The sequence below is a fragment of the Dama dama genome, chromosome 20 (assembly GCF_033118175.1).
Source record: "Dama dama isolate Ldn47 chromosome 20, ASM3311817v1, whole genome shotgun sequence".
Taxonomy (NCBI): Eukaryota; Metazoa; Chordata; class Mammalia; order Artiodactyla; family Cervidae; genus Dama; species Dama dama.
Window position 1 is genome coordinate 65,039,516 of NC_083700.1, and position 17,238 is coordinate 65,056,753.

Sequence of the window (17,238 nt, forward strand, 5' to 3'; positions counted from 1 at the left end):
TGATATTTCCTTTGAATTTTTAAAATTTACTTTTAGGCCACCTAAATCTGAATTGGGATGGATTATTTTGTATTGACTATTAATTTGTTAACAGATCAGCAAAACGGTTACTGGACCAGATTGTTGAAAAAGGAAGACCAGCCCCTGGCTTCCATCATGGTGATGGGCCAGGAAATGCAGTTCAAGAAATCATGATTCCAGCTAGCAAAGCAGGATTAGTTATTGGAAAGGGGGGAGAGACTATTAAACAACTTCAGGTATTACTTTGTAAAATGATTACTTTCTATTTTGAAGCCTGTTTCCTCCTTCTCCCCTTTTGTTAATCCATCTGATTTCTATGATTAACAGGAACGGGCTGGAGTTAAAATGGTTATGATCCAAGATGGACCTCAGAATACTGGTGCTGACAAACCTCTTAGGATTACAGGAGACCCATACAAAGTTCAAGTAAACTTAAGTTTATATTTTACAGAGGGGGCTTTGGGGTGGATGGCAGCAGGCAAAACATGCATGAATAATTACAATGTTTTGAGACACACTTCCTAAATTAGGTTATTTTTTTCCTACTTCAGCAAGCCAAGGAGATGGTGTTAGAGTTAATTCGTGATCAAGGTGGTTTCAGAGAAGTTCGAAATGAGTATGGGTCAAGAATAGGAGGAAATGAAGGAATAGATGTAAGTAAAAATACCAATTCAGAAATGGTTGAATGCTAGTCCATAAAGAAAGTAGGATTTTTCCTGCTTTGTCTTCCATAGCCTTCTCTAACATTGTATTGTGCCACCACCACCCCCCAACTTTTCTACTTAGAATGCAGTGTATTTTGTATCTTTTTAACCTCTTCTATATAAACATAGTGCTTCTATGGTTTGAGGCAGATACATTTCTCAGGAAACGGCTTTCCTAATACTAGTTTTCTTTGCATAAGGTCCCCATTCCAAGATTTGCTGTTGGCATTGTAATAGGAAGAAATGGAGAGATGATTAAAAAAATACAAAATGATGCTGGTGTTCGAATTCAGTTTAAGCCAGGTGAGTACTTACGTTTAATTTTCTAAGCATTACTGGCAATTTCTTTTGACACATTAATTTAATGTTAAATTAATACAATTTGGTTTCATTGTTTTGAAGATGATGGAACAACACCTGATAGAATAGCACAAATAACAGGACCTCCAGACAGATGTCAACATGCTGCAGAAATTATTACAGACCTCCTTCGAAGTGTTCAGGTTTGATAGAATGTTAATATTTTCATTTAAAGAATATTTTCCTTCATTAAATGTGGAAGTCCCCCTCCATAGTTTTTAAATCAAAATCTGTTTGATGAAACTTTATTAATTGCTAGAAAGTTTAAATGGCTTTAAGGTACACATCTTGGAGCAGGAGGGCAGCCACATAAGTGCACTAGCTTATTCACCACAGTAAAAAAGAATAAAAGGTGGTGGTGGTTTGTTGATTTGGGGGTGGATGGCGTCTCCCAGTTTCTCTAAATTTCAGATTTAGGAAAAATGAAAGTTGAGGAAAATAGACATGCGATAATTTTATTGTGGAAAGAAGAGTTTCTGACTCTTCTGACTTTGTCTTTGCCCTCTTTAGGCTGGTAATCCTGGTGGACCTGGACCTGGTGGTCGAGGAAGAGGTAGAGGTCAAGGCAACTGGAACATGGGACCACCTGGTGGACTACAGGAATTTAATTTCATTGTCCCAACTGGGAAAACTGGATTAATAATAGGAAAAGGCAATGTATTTAAAACTATTAATGTGTGGTTAATAATTTAACACTTTATCTGATTTTCTGGATGCCAATTCTGTTACTGTTGTAGATGAATAGCAGTGATTTTTCTTTGGCTGTATTTTAGTAGGAAAGTGTTCTTAATGCTGATATGGCTGATATGTAACAGCTAAAGCTTAAATGAACGGCCTTATATGCACTTAAATCCAAAGTGGGATTTGAATCACATTGGTTTCTAGAGAAGAGGATCAGCAGTTTAATTATTAGTGTACAAAACTTTTCTTCTCACCTGGAAAATGGTTTGAGTGTTTTTGTTTATTTTGCTGTTTCCTGACACATGTTTTTAAATTTTTGAATTTTTAAGTCATTGTGTTAGTTCCTCATTGCTTTATAAAAGCAATTTCTTTGAACCAAGTGTTGATGCTATAATTCATTTTAAGGTTGGGTACAGACATATTAAATTATGTCTTAAAACTTTAAAATGTATGATTATGATTGATTATATATTATGTAAATTAATTTAAAGTGTAGAATAAATGGAAACTCCTAATAGTATATTGGCAGATGGGATACTGTTCAAAACTTCCTTAATTGTAACCAGTTCCTTTTGAATAGCTCCACTTGTATCCTGTGAATCTTTAAAGAAATTACTGTGTTTTGATTTTAGGGGGTGAAACCATAAAAAGCATAAGCCAACAGTCTGGTGCAAGAATAGAACTTCAGAGAAATCCTCCACCTAATGCAGATCCTAATATGAAGTTATTTACAATTCGTGGCACTCCACAGCAAATAGACTATGCTCGGCAACTCATAGAAGAAAAGATTGGTGTGAGTATGCTTTAAACTTCCTGTTGTTAGCACAGGTTCTGTTAGTTAAATAAGACATTAATTCATATGTTCCTGTAAGAAAAATGATAATTTCTACTCTAAAATTATAGATCTGATCACATAATAGATACATAACAATATAGAAAAATTCTTCAGCAGTAAAAAAAAAAATGTCATATAGTTACAGGTATTCAAAATCTTGTACTAGAGTGTGGGTAAATAAGACAAGATGACATTACTTGAGTTATAACATTAGGGTTAGTAGAGGGTTGTGAAAAATACTAAAAGGTATAGATAGTTAACCAGAAGTCACTATTTATTAAGGACTTACTTGGTGACTGTTACTACTTGCTTACTATTTATTAAGGGCAACCTTGGTGAGGCAAAGAAGAATCAGATGCCTCCCCCCTCATTACAGTAGAACTTTACATTATCCTATTTCTTAGACTGGCTCCAGACAGTCATCTAGGGGAATTTGGAATGTAGACAGCTTGTGTGCTTTACATTTCGACATGTAACATATAGTTGTAGTTCAGAATGTCTGCAGTAGGGCCCAGTGTCTAACTTTAGAAGAATGTTCCAGGTGATCCTGATGCCTAACCAAGTTTGAAAATAATGAGGAAATAGTGCTTTCAGTTCAGTTCAGTCGCTCAGTCGTGTCTAACTCGTTGGCAGCCCAATGGGCTGCAGCACTCCAGGCCTCCCTGTCCATCACCAATTCCTAGAGTTTACTCAAACTTACATGCATTGAGTCGGTGCTGCCATCCAACCATCTTATCTTCTGTCGTCTCCTCCTCCCGCTTTTAATCTTTCCCAGCATCAGGGTCTTTTCCAGTGAGTCAGTTCTTCCCATCAGGTGGCAAAACTCTATCAAAGTATTGGAGTTTCAGCTTCAGCATCAGTCCTTCCAATGAATATTCAGGACTGATTTCCTTTAGGATGGACTGGTTGGATCTCCTTGCAGTCCAAGGGACTCTGAAATGTCTTCTCCGACACCACAGTTCAAAAGCATCAATTCTTTGACGCTCAGCTTTCTTTATGGTCCAACTCTCACATCCATACAGGACTACAGGAAAAACCATAGCCTTGACTAGACGGACCTTTGTTAGCAAAGTAATGTCTCTGCTTTTTAATATGCTGTCTATGTTGGTCATGACTTTTCTTCCAAGGAGCAAGCGTCTTTTATTTTCATGGCTGAAGTCACCATCTGCAGTGGTTTTGGAGCCCCCAAAATACTGCTTTACTATAGTTATTTTACTGTGAAGAATTAACATATTGTGAGGGAGCTTTTTAATTTATTAATAATAATTAGAATATCATAGGAAAATTCTCCTTGATGTTTGCCATGCTCTGAATGAGGTGTTCTCTGTGCTTGGGAAAACAAAAGTAGATGTAGAAAAGACACTAAGAATACCTTAAAAATATACACAAATTAAGTTCTCTGATAAGGAGAATAAGTGTAATTGTTCAAAAACATGAAGAAAGTAACTGTTGGACTCAGTAATAGCAAGAATTGATGCCAGAAGAATGATTAGTGTGCCTTGGTTTTGGATTTTGCTATCATTAGCAAAATTAGGATTGCATTTGGATTGATGGACATACAAGACAGGTTGTTCTGGAAAAGCAATTAAGAACATGGACTCTTGAGTCAGGCTATCTGGCTTCAAAATACTCTCAATCATTTACTGACTGTGTGATCTTGGAGGAAGATATTTACACTATTTTTCCTCTCGTTCTTCTGAAAATGAGGATAATTATACCTACCTTACAGGGTTATTGGGATGAAATGTTTGAAGTGTGTCTGTCACTTAAAAGCATGCCTGCCCTATAAAAATGTTGCTACTTTTTTTCCAGTAGTCTTTTTTTTTTTTTTTAACTCTTTGGGAAGGATAGGTTATGGCTAATAGAAGTGAGGGATAATGTTAATAAAGGGATTTTAAAAGTCTTGAAGTTTAGTTTTATTGTGAGAAAATTGATAACCAAATAGATTAAGCATTTTTGTCCAAATTGTCACATGGTGAGTACTAACCGTATTTTATTTTAGAGTAGGTGAATCTAGTGGTCCTTAGAAGTTGGATTATCAAAAAGGAATCAGCTAAGCATTATTAATTATGCTGTAACATGAAATGGATATGAAATAGTCTGTGACTTATTAAATCAATTAAAAGGGAATCTTTGTTACATTTGGAAAATTATGATAAAGGGTAAGGGAGAAAATGAACTTAAATTATTGATTCAAATGGGGTTCAGTGACAGAAGGGCTAGGAGGAGGGCTAGTTTGTTGAAGAAGAACTTGCTAAATATTATTGGTTTAGTATTCGTGATTGGTAAAGTATTCAGCCGTTTCACTATGTTGTTAAGATGTTTCTCTGCTTAATGTTAGGAGAGTAGATGTAGAGTTGGTGCAGAGAGAGAAGGGGTAAAGGAAGAACTCGATGTTTGGTAAGCTTCCGTGATTAAGGTGATAAAGGAAATAGTAAAAGTAAGCATTGTACAAGGAAAGGGGAGTAGTCTGAAAAGAGTAAAAGATAAAGGAAATGTATCAGGTCTTTGCTAATACTGTTAATTTGAATTAATTTTACATGTCTCATTAATGTGGTAGAGTTAGATTTTTGCAGCATGGGTAAGGAATAAGGAAAAACGTAAATTTTAGATTGCAGGTAGGTAAAGGGGTAGAAATGAAAGGTTATTTGACCTTTGAAATGTTTAACCTTTATTGTCTTTGTGTTTTTTGTCTTTTTGCAGGGCCCAGTAAATCCTTTAGGGCCACCTGTACCCCATGGGCCCCATGGTGTCCCTGGCCCCCATGGGCCTCCTGGGCCTCCTGGACCAGGAACTCCAATGGGACCATATAACCCTGCACCTTATAATCCAGGACCGCCTGGGCCTGCTCCTCAGTAAGTTTTGAGTTTTGCTCTTGGCTTTTCCTCAAAGATCACAGATTTGGTAAATTGTATTTTTAAATTGATTTCTGTCTTTTCAGTGGCCCTCCAGCTCCTTATGCTCCCCAGGGGTGGGGAAATGCATATCCACATTGGCAGCAACAAGCCCCTCCAGATCCAGGTAAAAGATGATTATCATTTGGGTATAATCTGTGTTTTTGCTTTCCACTCCTGTTACATTCATTAAGTGTTCTAGTGTTGATTCTATATTGTGTGCATTCTCTGTACTTGTTTCACTCCTTTAACAGGAGTGTTAGCTTCTGGTTCTACTATAGCAAATAAGACTGTTGGGAATATGGTCTGTTTTCATGAGTCTTTTTCTACCTGCATTTGGCTTTCTCTGTTTCTGAAATGATACAGCTGAATGCTAAAAGCCAAAGCTATAGGAAGAAGTACAGTGTGTTAGGTTTTAGAAGCTAGTGCCATCAAATATATCATCTGTTAATTGTGACATTATCCTTGAAAGAATAATGTACATTTGTCTACAAAATTATGTGAGTCAATTGAAGTGTTTCATACTTTGGCATTAAACTTACAGATTCTCAAATAAGATAATGCAAGTTGTCTATTCTAGTATTCCTGATATGATAACTTCACATATTAGTAAAAGTCAGGCCTGTATTAAATATCTGCATGTTGGACCTCTTAAAATTTCATTTAGATGAAGATTTTTCTGTTCAGATTGGGATTTATGCATTTGTTACATTTTATCCTATTCATCAATCTTTTCCTACCCTGTAGTTTTCTTTCCATTATGGTCAAAGAGGGAATTCATTGAAACCAGTCATTTTTATGATCCTTTTTTCTCACCTACTGTGTACCTTTTCACTGGAGTATTTTCAAGGAAGGTACTGAATTAAGGATTCCTTTTCATACTAGTATATATATATATATGTATATATATTTTTAAAAACAGCTAAATTGATTTGAATAAAATTGTTTTAGTGAACTTTATTAAACATTTCTGGTATTTGAGGGTAGTCCTGTATTTAACATACTTTAATTTCATAGGAGGTATGCCTTTTGTAACTCAGTAAAGAATCTACCTGCAATGCAGGAGACTTGGGTTCAATCCGTGGGTCAGGAACATCCCTTGGAGAAGGGAGTAGCAACCCAGTCCACTATTCTTACCTGGAGAATTCCATGGACAGAGGAGCCTGGTGGACTACAGTCCATGGGGTCACATAGAGTCAGGCCCTACTGAGTGACACACACTTTCTCTTTCACTTTTCATGCTCTTTGGAATGATAAAGAGGTATGCTTTTTGGAATACAGTGATACAACATGACTGCAAATAATCTCAGCTCTCACACATTCAAGAAGTGCGCTGACGTCTGAGTATGAGGCAGAAGAGGGTACTTAAAGTGTTAGCAATACTGTGCAATTAATAGAAGGACTTATCAGAAGAAAGGTCAAATATGATTTATTGTATAATAGTCTAAAAGTTAGTCTTTAAAAATGGAAGAACTTTTCTTTCCCCCTTGTAAGCTAAGGCATGGTGTTATTAAGCCGAAGAATCACACCACTGAAGAGACTGAGAAAGTTAAGGGGCAGATTTATATTGGTTAACTTGAATCTGTAGGATTGCACCTATTTGGGTGCTCTGTTCAGGTAAGTAGTAAGATTGAAAGAAATGATGCAAATAAGAAGTGGTCTCTGACCATCACAACATCGTAAAGCACTTATTCTCCGCCCCTCCCCCCCCCCCCCAAAAAAAAAAAAAATGTAGCTCCTCATCTATACTTTATGCCTGGAAGAGTTGGTGTCCTTGTATGAGGCCATGCCCTTGAAGTGAGAGTTGCTGATGAAAACCAAATATCAAAAATTATATATAACTTTATTTTCTGTTCATTCAAGCTACTGAAAAAAAAGATGGTTTATATGTTTGACTATCTCTGTATAGAAAGTAAAAGCTGATCTTCCTTTGATTTTTTTTAAAAAAGAAGTGGTCTCTGTATCACAATCTCATTTTCCCACTTGGAGTGGTGGTGAAGTCACCACTCCTCTAAGAATTGGTATTACCCAGTGTGGCTTTCAGCAGTGCCTTTGGGAAAGAAGTTACTTACCCATTTAGCTAAAAGATAGCATCTAGGATTAGATATTGCTTGTAAAACCAAAATATTTTATTTAAATGAGATTGTGATTTTGTGTTAAATACCCTGGTATTTTAATGTGGCCCTGTATTGACAATAAAGTCAGTATTTCTCTGAATTAAATCTTCTATAAAAAACCAATGGATTATGAAAGATTTGTGTAGTAAGTCCCATAACTTTGACTGCAGAAGGTAAGAGACTTGAATAAGTCCTACTCTTACAACTTAGTAATTATGGGATAGCAAGCAAGTTTTGAACCGTTCTAAGTCTGTTTTATCTATAAAATGATGAATGAATATTATATTGAATGAATTTAGTAAGTTCTCGGTATGTATTAGTCATATGTGTAGACTGGTTTTCATATAGATATAGACTGATTAAGGAAATTACCAGGATTTTTCTTGAGGATATAAACTAATAAAGATACAGCATCCTGTGATACTCCCAAGTATAAGAGAATTGGTAAGAGGATTTCTTTTTCTAACTGAAAAGTCCCATACCGTTAATGAATCAGTTTTTTATGAAGAATTGAGTGAGGGACAGTCAAGTGCACAGGAAGCGTAACATGCTGAAAGGCCCAGATATGAGCATGATGACTTGAAAATTACAGCCAGTTTACTGTGTTCAGACCTTGAGTGTTGGAAACACACTGACAGCAGAGAGAGGCTGGAAAGGAAAGTATAAGCCAGGCTGTCCAAATATCTTGGTAAAAACATTGAATGATATGCTGTCCTTAAAAGTCTTATTAGTCCTGAAGACACCAGGAAATAAAGAATTTCAAATAGGACAGTGATATCAAATTTATCTTTTAGGATAATCACTTGAATATGATGAGATGAAATACGGCTAATCTCGATTTCTTTTTCCAAGATTTTTTAATTTACTCTTCATTGAAAGAAGATACGACAGTTCATAGTTAAAAAAAATAATAATTGTTTCTTGTGCAGGCTTGTCCCTGGAAATTCTTCATAAGGACTGTTGTGCTTGAGGCAAACCTGGTTTAGGAAAACCACACAGGATGGTTTAAGACAAAGCATTGGATTTGAAACCAAAAGATCTTCATTCCTATCCCAACTCTGCCACAAGCTAGTTTTCTAGGAACTTATCTGAGCCTCAGTTTTCTAAAATAAATGATAATTATGGCAGTAAAAATAATAGAAGAATTTGGAAGTTTCCACCTTCTGTTTTTTTTTTTTTCACCTATTTTTTAATGTCCAGTTAACTTGGAGTTCTGTTTATTTGTTAGAGAGGGGTGTGTGTGTGATTAATTGATTATGGATTTTAGACGCAAATGCATAACTTTTGTTTATTCTAGCTAAAACAGGGACGGATCCAAATTCAGCAGCTTGGGCTGCTTATTATGCTCACTATTATCAGCAACAAGCACAGCCACCACCTGCAGCTCCTGCTGGTGCACCAGCTACAACCCAAACCAATGGACAAGGTAACTATGGTAACTAAAGACTTTTATTTTTTATATAGAAGTGAAAACTTGTGTTTGGAATTATATATGAAGTACATCAGTGTATAATACCCCCATATTTATAATACTCAGTTAATAGCTTAAGTAAGTAGCCTTCGCTTTTTAAAAACAAGTTACTTTGAGATAACTGGTAAACCAATAAAAGTTGTAAGATACATTACAAAGAATACCCAGATAACCTAGCTGTTAAAATGTGTATATCCCCCCATTTGTTCCATCACCCTATCTTATGTGTCCATATCTATTGTCATTAGTCTTTTTCAGAATCATTAAGACCAAAGTGTAGACTTAATGGCCCATTATCCTTAAGTACTCCTGTGTTTTTCAAAAAATATATAACCATCACACAGCATTCAAAATCAGTTAATCAACACTGATACATTTTACTATCCCAAGGCATAGCGGTTACTCCATTTCACCAGTTGTTCCAACAGTTTCTCACCAATCGAAAATAATTCCTATCTTTTTCTTTCAAAAGAGTACAGACCTTTTGTGATTGGGTCAACCATAGGTCCCTTCAACCTTTTCTCATGAAGATGAGGTCATGATCATGTTTCCTGCTTACATACGATATGGCAAGAATAGCGCAAAAAGATGAATGAGGTCTGCCAAGGTTCTTTAAAATCACCATTTTTCTCTTTGAAATTAATATTGTCAGGAGAGTTATAGCAGCAGCAGGAGAGTTATACTGTGATTATACCACTCTTCTATTTTTGGCAGGACAAGTGGGATAATTTTATTGTTTTAATTTAATTTAAAGACACAGTAGAAGTTTTACAATTCAGTTTGATTAGATGTGATTTATAATTTTAACTTTTTTTAAAACAAATGAGAACAGAAATAAAGAACTAGTACAAATTATAAAACTATTAGAGCAAAGAGAAGTTACCTTTCTGATCAAAACATAACACCACAGCTAAACTTCCTTAGAAAACTTTCTAAGATTTCTCAGCTAAGCTTAGGATTCTGTTCCTCATTGAAGGCCTTAGCATTCGTTGATACTGCCTACCTAATTTCAGTTAGAAATATGATAATTTTTTCTACATTTATTAGGTAGTATTTTACTATATTTGCTATAAGAAAGAGCTTTACTTTTTTTTCTGTTTATTTCTTTATGTCAGTGTGGATTTAGTAGGTTATATTTTAAACTTAGCCAGATTGCCCTAGGATTGGCCAGTCAGGAGCACCTTCAAGATGGCTCTTGTATTCCTGTATTCTTTTGACATGCCTGTCATTTCTTTAAGCACTTTCCTGCTTTCTTGCACAATAAGATGCTTGCTTTGTGCTTTTGGAGCTTCAGCCCTTGAATTAACCATTTTTCCAAGGAGCCCTGATTTTTTTTTAGTAGATGATGATATTTAGAAGCTAAACAGTTGTCACTGAGGTGTGACCGCTACTAGCTCCATTCAGTGTGCAGAACTAGGAAATGAATTTACATGCATGCATACCTACGTACATATAAAAATACATAAATATCCATATGTGTATATATTTTTTAAACTATACACTCATATAACCTGCAATTCTATTGTAAGACTTGAAAGTTTTTTCCTAGCTTTTCTGTCTTCCATGCTTATACATGGTGAAAGACCTGGTGTCTTCAGTGTGTTTTCTTATTTGACCAATGAATTTACTTATATGCTCAGTATAACTACTCTTCTAGATAAATAGGCCATCTCTCTGCCCACTATCTCTGTTCCCCCAGAATCCTGGGTGGGTCTTTGGCACCAGCAAGGATGCCACTACCACACAGCATTTCCCTCCCCTCAGTCCCCGTGACAGACTACTCCCAACTCCTCTCACACATAAACAAAAATAACCCCAGGAGGGCCAAAATTGCTTTCTAAAAATCTTAATCATAATTTTTTTATGTTTTTCCTGAATAAGGAGATCAGCAGAATCCAGCTCCAGCTGGACAGGTTGATTATACCAAGGCTTGGGAAGAGTACTACAAGAAAATGGGTATGTTCTACATTTCATTTTTTATGCATTTTATTAAATTAAAATATTCAGTAATATACCACACTAAAAGGTTAAAGGTTTTTATAAAAAGCATGTTTTTTCCATGGTTTTAGTACCTTGGACTTCTTTCAGTCAATAATTTAAAATCTTGATGTGTAGAAGGATACATTCCAAAATCACTGAACTCTCAGAAGTATCATGGTCATTACAAATCATTGTTTAAATTGTGGTTAAGAAATTTTTTTATTTCTAAACACATTTATCAGCCACTTACTAATTGGAACTAAAATATAGAGCACCAAGCAAAAATTGGTTGTGTGCAATGTTATTTTTTGCTGCAAAATAAACAGATACAGAAGTAACCTACAGTGATAAAGGAAGTTAATTAAATAACATTTGCATATATGAAAAAGGAAACAGTCACCTAGAATTGCTGTCTTCATTCAATAAACATAGAACATGTATTACATGCTAAGCATAGAAATAGATGCTGAGAATGTGATTGTGGGCATAACACCTAGGAGTCCTACCCTTCTGGTTATTATATTCTAATGGAAAGTACAGTTGTTAATAAAAATACTTTGCAAATACATTATTGCAAACTCCTGTGAGTGAAAAGAACTATGCAGTGATTCCCCACCCCCCTTACCCATGGGGGATATGTTCTAAGTACTTCCCCGCATGGATTCCTGAAAGTGCAGATTGTCCTGAGCTCTATATATGTACTGTTTTTTCCTGTTATAAGGTTTATTAGCTAGGCACAGTAAGAGAGTAACAACATTAATACAATAGAACAATTATATTGAATGAAAGTGAGCATGAATGACCTCTCTCTCAAAGTTACTTTGTCCAAATTTAATGCCTTTTCCATCTTAACCAACCATGTGTCACACACTGTAGCCGTAACTTGGATTTTGAGGAGTGACAGCAAAACTTCGATGAATTTTTTTCTGCCACAGTTTAATAGATTTGTTCTTCCTGTAGATCTTAGAGACCTCAGCATACAATTTTTTTCTTATTAAATAGATAGCTTTTTACCTTTTCACTTAAAGGAAAAGCCTTCTTTTTGGCATATCCCAGTTGCCAGCATCACTCCTCTTGCACTTTAGGGCCATTATTAAGTGAAACAAAGGTTACTTGGACACAGCAGCACAGCAATACCAGGACAGTCAATATTATGTAAACAAGATGGCTACTGCGTGACTAATGGGTGGGATATGCTAGGTAAAGGGACAGCCTGAGATTCCATCTTGCTGTTCAGGATGCTGTGCGGTCTAAAACTTCATGAGTTGTTTATTTAATATTTTCAGGTCACAGTTGACCTTAGGTCACTTCACTGCAGAAAACAAAACCATGGGTGGGGGTGGTGGGGGGCTACTGTCTGTTCACTGACACATGTACAGTACATGTGTACATGTATAGTACGTGTACAGTACATGTGTACTGTACACGTGTGTACACATGTACAGATTGGGAAACAAGTCACACAACTACAGAGTGGTGGAACCAGACTTTGGAACTCTTAAGAAGGCCCAAGTTCTGAACCTGTCTCCTGAGTTTGCATTTTTCAGGGACCGTTTCAAATCCGATGATGTACTTCTGGATAGATCAGGCTGTTTCTTGGGTGCTTATTCTCTTAGTCATTTAAAATTAAATGACAGACAAGCTAATTATATAAACTTGCCCATTCTGCACTGATATTGAAAGTATCTATTGGTGATAGGTTTATCATAAGATAACAGTCTACTTGTGATTGATTCTCAGTGTAAATTTCAGGATTATTTGCCAAAGAATGTTTGCCATTTTTCACAGAAAAAAATTTCCAGAATGGTGATTCTATTCCTTTATGTGAAAGTACATATAACTGGTGATAAGAATGTTTTGTTTTTGTGGACCAGCTTGACCCAGCTTATCTCAGGCAGACCTACAACAACTGAAATTCTGTAAAAAGAAATTTTAAAAATACTTTAAGACAGAATTCTGTAATTAGGGTGATCACACAATTTATTGCTCAAATTGGGATACTGTTGAGAATAACTGGGAATGCTATTAGTAATCGTTCCTTAACAACATAGTGGTCATGACCTGTGGTCACTCTAGCTTTTATGAAGTAGCATGATTATTAAAGGTTAAAGAGTTATATTTTCACAATGGGCAGTATGCTTTATATGACCCCTACATTAATATTGAAATGGGGTAAAAACAAACCTTGTTGGTAGACTTAGGTATTTAATAAATTCACGTTTTACTCACCCAAAATGTGTTGTATAATCTGCCAGGTCTAACCATTCAAATCTTTATTTTTAAGGGTAGACATTTCACTTTGTCTTTTTAAAACTTGTGTTCTTTTCCCTGCTGACTGCTGTATAAAATTGTAATTATAGAGGTAGTCTGCTTGTCTGTCTTGAAACCTTTGTGGAAAAAGGTGGTATAGAAATAACTTAAAACACTATGTTTGACTGAAGATCCTCCTTAACCCTTGCCTTCTTTTCACTTGTTATTTTTCTGTAGCACTGCAAGTATAAGCTATTAATTTTATGAGCAAAGTGAACTGGTTGAATGATTCCCCTTAAATGTAAATCTTAAATAATGTTAGGTGATCTTTAATGATAGCTGCTGCTGCTGCTAAGTCGCTTCAGTCGTGTCCGACTCTGTGCGACCCCATAGACAGACAGCAGCCCACCAGGCTCCCCCGTCCCTGGGATTCTCCAGGCAAGAACACTGGAGTGGGTTGCCATTTCCTTCTCCAATGCATGAATGCATGCTCAGGCGCTTCAGTCGTGTCCAACTCTGTGCGACCCCATGGACAGCAGCCCACCAGGCTCCTCTGTCCACGGGATTCTCTTGGCAAGAACACTGGAGTGGGTTGCCATTTCCTTCTCCCTTAATGATAGCTACAAGGTCTATTTTTCCTGTGTAAGTTTTCTTTTGTTTTGGATTTTTTTTTATATATATGATTGATTACTTAACCACTTTGATTTTTTCTAAGTGCATTGCTTGTCCTTAAGACCTTCTTAGGATAGCTATAAATAAGAGACCTTAAAGGATAAAACTAATCAGTTTAATCTTTGATGTTTTTAAATGGGAGGGAAAGAAAAGAGTACTAGAATACCAGGGAGAGACAATGATCTTTATCTCCAAATCAACTCCTTTATTTGTAGAGATTTTTACTCTTCCAAGTGGCAGAGGTAGGATTTCCTAGGACTCTGGATGTCCTGATTTCCATCCAGTGCCCTTGTCACCATACTAGGAGAACTGTCCCAGACTTTGAAGCCTTTTCAGCCTTTTGTGTTAAGAAAAATCTTGAAGGTTAATGAAAGAAACTGAGAAATTCATATTGCTGCCAAATAAGGAATGATAGTAATCTGGATGTGTGTGCCTTTGAAGCTAGAACGAAAGAAAACTTTTCTAAGAAGTAAACTCCCTAAAGAGAAACAGGGCCTCAAAATAGAGATATAGGAAGTTTCTATTTGAAAGAGAGTAAGTGATGACATTTTGGGGTAAGTTTGACTTCAGGGAGGCCCTTTCAATGTTAAGCTCTGATATGGTGAACTCTGAACCCTTAGCATATGATACCTTAAGCCTTTAAAAGAGCCAGGAGAGAGTGGTTGTGGGAAAGATAAAGGTGTCTGAGGATGGAATCTATTCAAGCAGAACTGTCTGTTAGGCTGTAATAGAATGTTGCATGTGAACTCTAGGGTGGTAAGTCTTATCTCTGGAATGAAATGAAATGCAGACTTCATATATTGTCAAGTTATATGTAAATGTTAAGTAATGTTCTACTGAAGTATAAACTAAACTGTCCCAGTTCAAAACAGTTTTTGAACTGAGGAAAAGAATAAAGGGAACAAGTTAAGTACATGCCTTTCCAAAGGGCAAGAGGCTAGAGGAAGAGCCAAAACATAAACAGATTAGATGGGAAAAGTTCTTTCCCTACTTTTCAGCTGAGCAAAAACAATCGCATTTGCTCTTCATATAGGAGTGGAATGAGTTTTTCTATGGATGCTTTCAAGATTGGAGTTTCGGATGTTGATGACTTAACCACGTGTTTATGTTCCTTGGAGTTTTAACATGTTTACTTTCAGGTTTCCACAGGAATATTTGAGTTGGAGGGTGTTTTTTCAGTGAACATTTGAGTTTGATATTTTCTTGATATGTCTCCATGATACTGTAGTTTTTTCCCCTCTAAAAATGAGTATCTTTTAATGAGGTTTAGTTCCATTTTTAAACCTGAAGTGGATGTTGTTGTTGCCTTAAATAAATTTGGCCTCAAAAAATTTGTGTGGTTTTTTTATTCTTAGTACCAGGATGTTTGGCAGTTGTCTAAATACTGAGACTGGTTTTATATTTACTTGATTTCTGTCTCATAAAATAAAAATATTAAAATTCATTTCCTAAAAAGAGTATGGAAAACGAAAGTGTGGTAATTTTGTTGAGAGAATATAGGATTTCTCTGTGCTGCTACCTGTATAAGTAGGGGGAGTTTCTTATGTTTTTTAAGTCATACATCTTCAATTTTTATTTCCTCGGTTGCTTTTATTCTTTAACCAGTTTTGTGATGGTGATAGGCTATTTTCTAAAACTGCCTTGTTGGCACATCTAACAAACATAAAACGGCTTTCTCTTGAGTGTTTTTTGTCTGGCTGTCATAACTTCATAAAGCCAAATGAATTACAAACTAAATAAAATTCTGTTCAAATAAAGGACTTAAGTAGGAAAAATTATGTTCTCTTTCTCTCCAACTTTTGTTTTTTTTAATAACCTTCAGAAAATTGGAAAACCAGTACAGCAAACACCCATATGTATATTTTCTGTCCAGATTCACCATTTTCAAAAAGTTTGTCATATGTACTGTGTGTGTATATACATACTTGTTTTGGTGCCTGAGCCATTTCAAAGTAAGTTGCAAGCTGTTGTTCTAAATAAATTTTTAATAATATTTAAGTTTCCCTGGTTGTCAGAAACAATGCCTTGTAGCTACCTGTGTGTGAGAGGTGGGGTTGTCATTATGTTTTTGTTTTTTTTAACGCAGAGCCCATTCAAATTTCGTGCGTTACATTTGATCATGTCTCTTTAGTCTCTTAATTCAGGAAAGTCACCCAGAAAAAAGACCTCTTTTTGAAAGCTGTTGAGCTTTGTGTGTCATTGATTTTGTTGCTTAGAACCTCTTCAGTAGTGATTATGATGTCCTGCATCAGGTTATTTTTAATAAAATTGTTATCATTTGAGCACAACGTATTAAAAGTAAATATCTTATTAAAAGATATCTTAAAGATTAGTGTTACACATAGTTTATAGGTTACTAATCTGTAAACAACAAATCTTGGCCAGATCTTAAAATAATAGCTTTTAACTGGGTTATTGTTTCTCAAGAAATATTCTTTCTCTTCACTGAAGATTTTCATTTTATTTTAAAACTTGTAGTGTAACAAATCTGAATGGAGAAGAAAACTACAAATAGTGGTCCATTCATTCCTCCCAACATAACCATTGGGGAACTGTGGACTGCATGTTTCTGACTCAATTTAGAATATGAATAGTTCATAAAAACTGTAACTGAATCAGGAAACTATGTAGATAGTTTTGTTTTTTATTAAAGAGTAATGCTAAAGAACTGAAAGTTATGATAGTATGGCAAAAAGAAACTAAAGAGCATTTTGATTTTTTAATTACAGAGTAGTTTTTTGACACTAAGGAATATTAAAAATAGAACAGGAGCAATTCTGACCCTCTGTGCTTTTGTCTTTATAACCTGTACTTACAGTGGATATAATTTTGTATTAAAATTTAGGGGGTTTTTTTTAGGTCAACAAGGGCAGACACAAGATTATTCAAAGGCTTGGGAGGAATATTACAAGAAGCAAGGTATTGTTTTTATTAGAAATGAGATTCTTTGGGGCTTTTAATTGTGGTTACAGCAACAAAGTTGTTCTGTTTTCTCAAAAGGTCAAGCAGTTCCTGCTCCTACTGGTGCCCCCCCCGGTGGTCAGCCAGATTACAGTGCAGCCTGGGCTGAGTACTACAGACAGCAAGCAGCCTACTATGCCCAGACAAGTCCCCAGGGAATGCCGCAGCATCCTCCAGCACCTCAGGTATAACAGACTTGCTAATGTGTTGATTTCAACTTCAGTCATGTTCTATGCATGTTTACTTTTGTCTGGGATTCTGTTTGCCTTTTAAATTTTTATCTGGCAAAACT

The 17,238-nt window shown here is 35.7% G+C and overlaps 1 protein-coding gene across 12 annotated transcripts in view; it reads left to right on the top strand.

The window, feature by feature from the left end:
* The window catches only part of FUBP1 (far upstream element binding protein 1), a 33,722-nt gene that overhangs the window by 11,468 nt on the left and 5,016 nt on the right, over positions 1-17,238 (top strand). For 5 of the 12 annotated variants that reach the window (XR_009689178.1, XM_061121565.1, XM_061121566.1 and 2 more), the window contains 13 exons: positions 95-257; positions 349-447; positions 573-674; positions 926-1,028; positions 1,128-1,228; positions 1,596-1,737; positions 2,399-2,559; positions 5,305-5,456; positions 5,543-5,622; positions 8,910-9,047; positions 10,965-11,039; positions 16,845-16,904; positions 16,986-17,131. Coding sequence is in view for 11 of the 12 variants with exons in the window: in XM_061121565.1 (XP_060977548.1) it covers positions 95-257; positions 349-447; positions 573-674; positions 926-1,028; positions 1,128-1,228; positions 1,596-1,737; positions 2,399-2,559; positions 5,305-5,456; positions 5,543-5,622; positions 8,910-9,047; positions 10,965-11,039; positions 16,845-16,904; positions 16,986-17,131 (1,522 nt within the window). In the remaining variant the exon portion in view is untranslated. The remainder of the gene's footprint in view (positions 1-94; positions 258-348; positions 448-572; positions 675-925; positions 1,029-1,127; positions 1,229-1,595; positions 1,738-2,398; positions 2,560-5,304; positions 5,457-5,542; positions 5,623-8,909; positions 9,048-10,964; positions 11,040-16,844; positions 16,905-16,985; positions 17,132-17,238) is intronic. The other 7 variants (XM_061121572.1, XM_061121571.1, XM_061121574.1 and 4 more) reach the window with 3 other exon arrangements.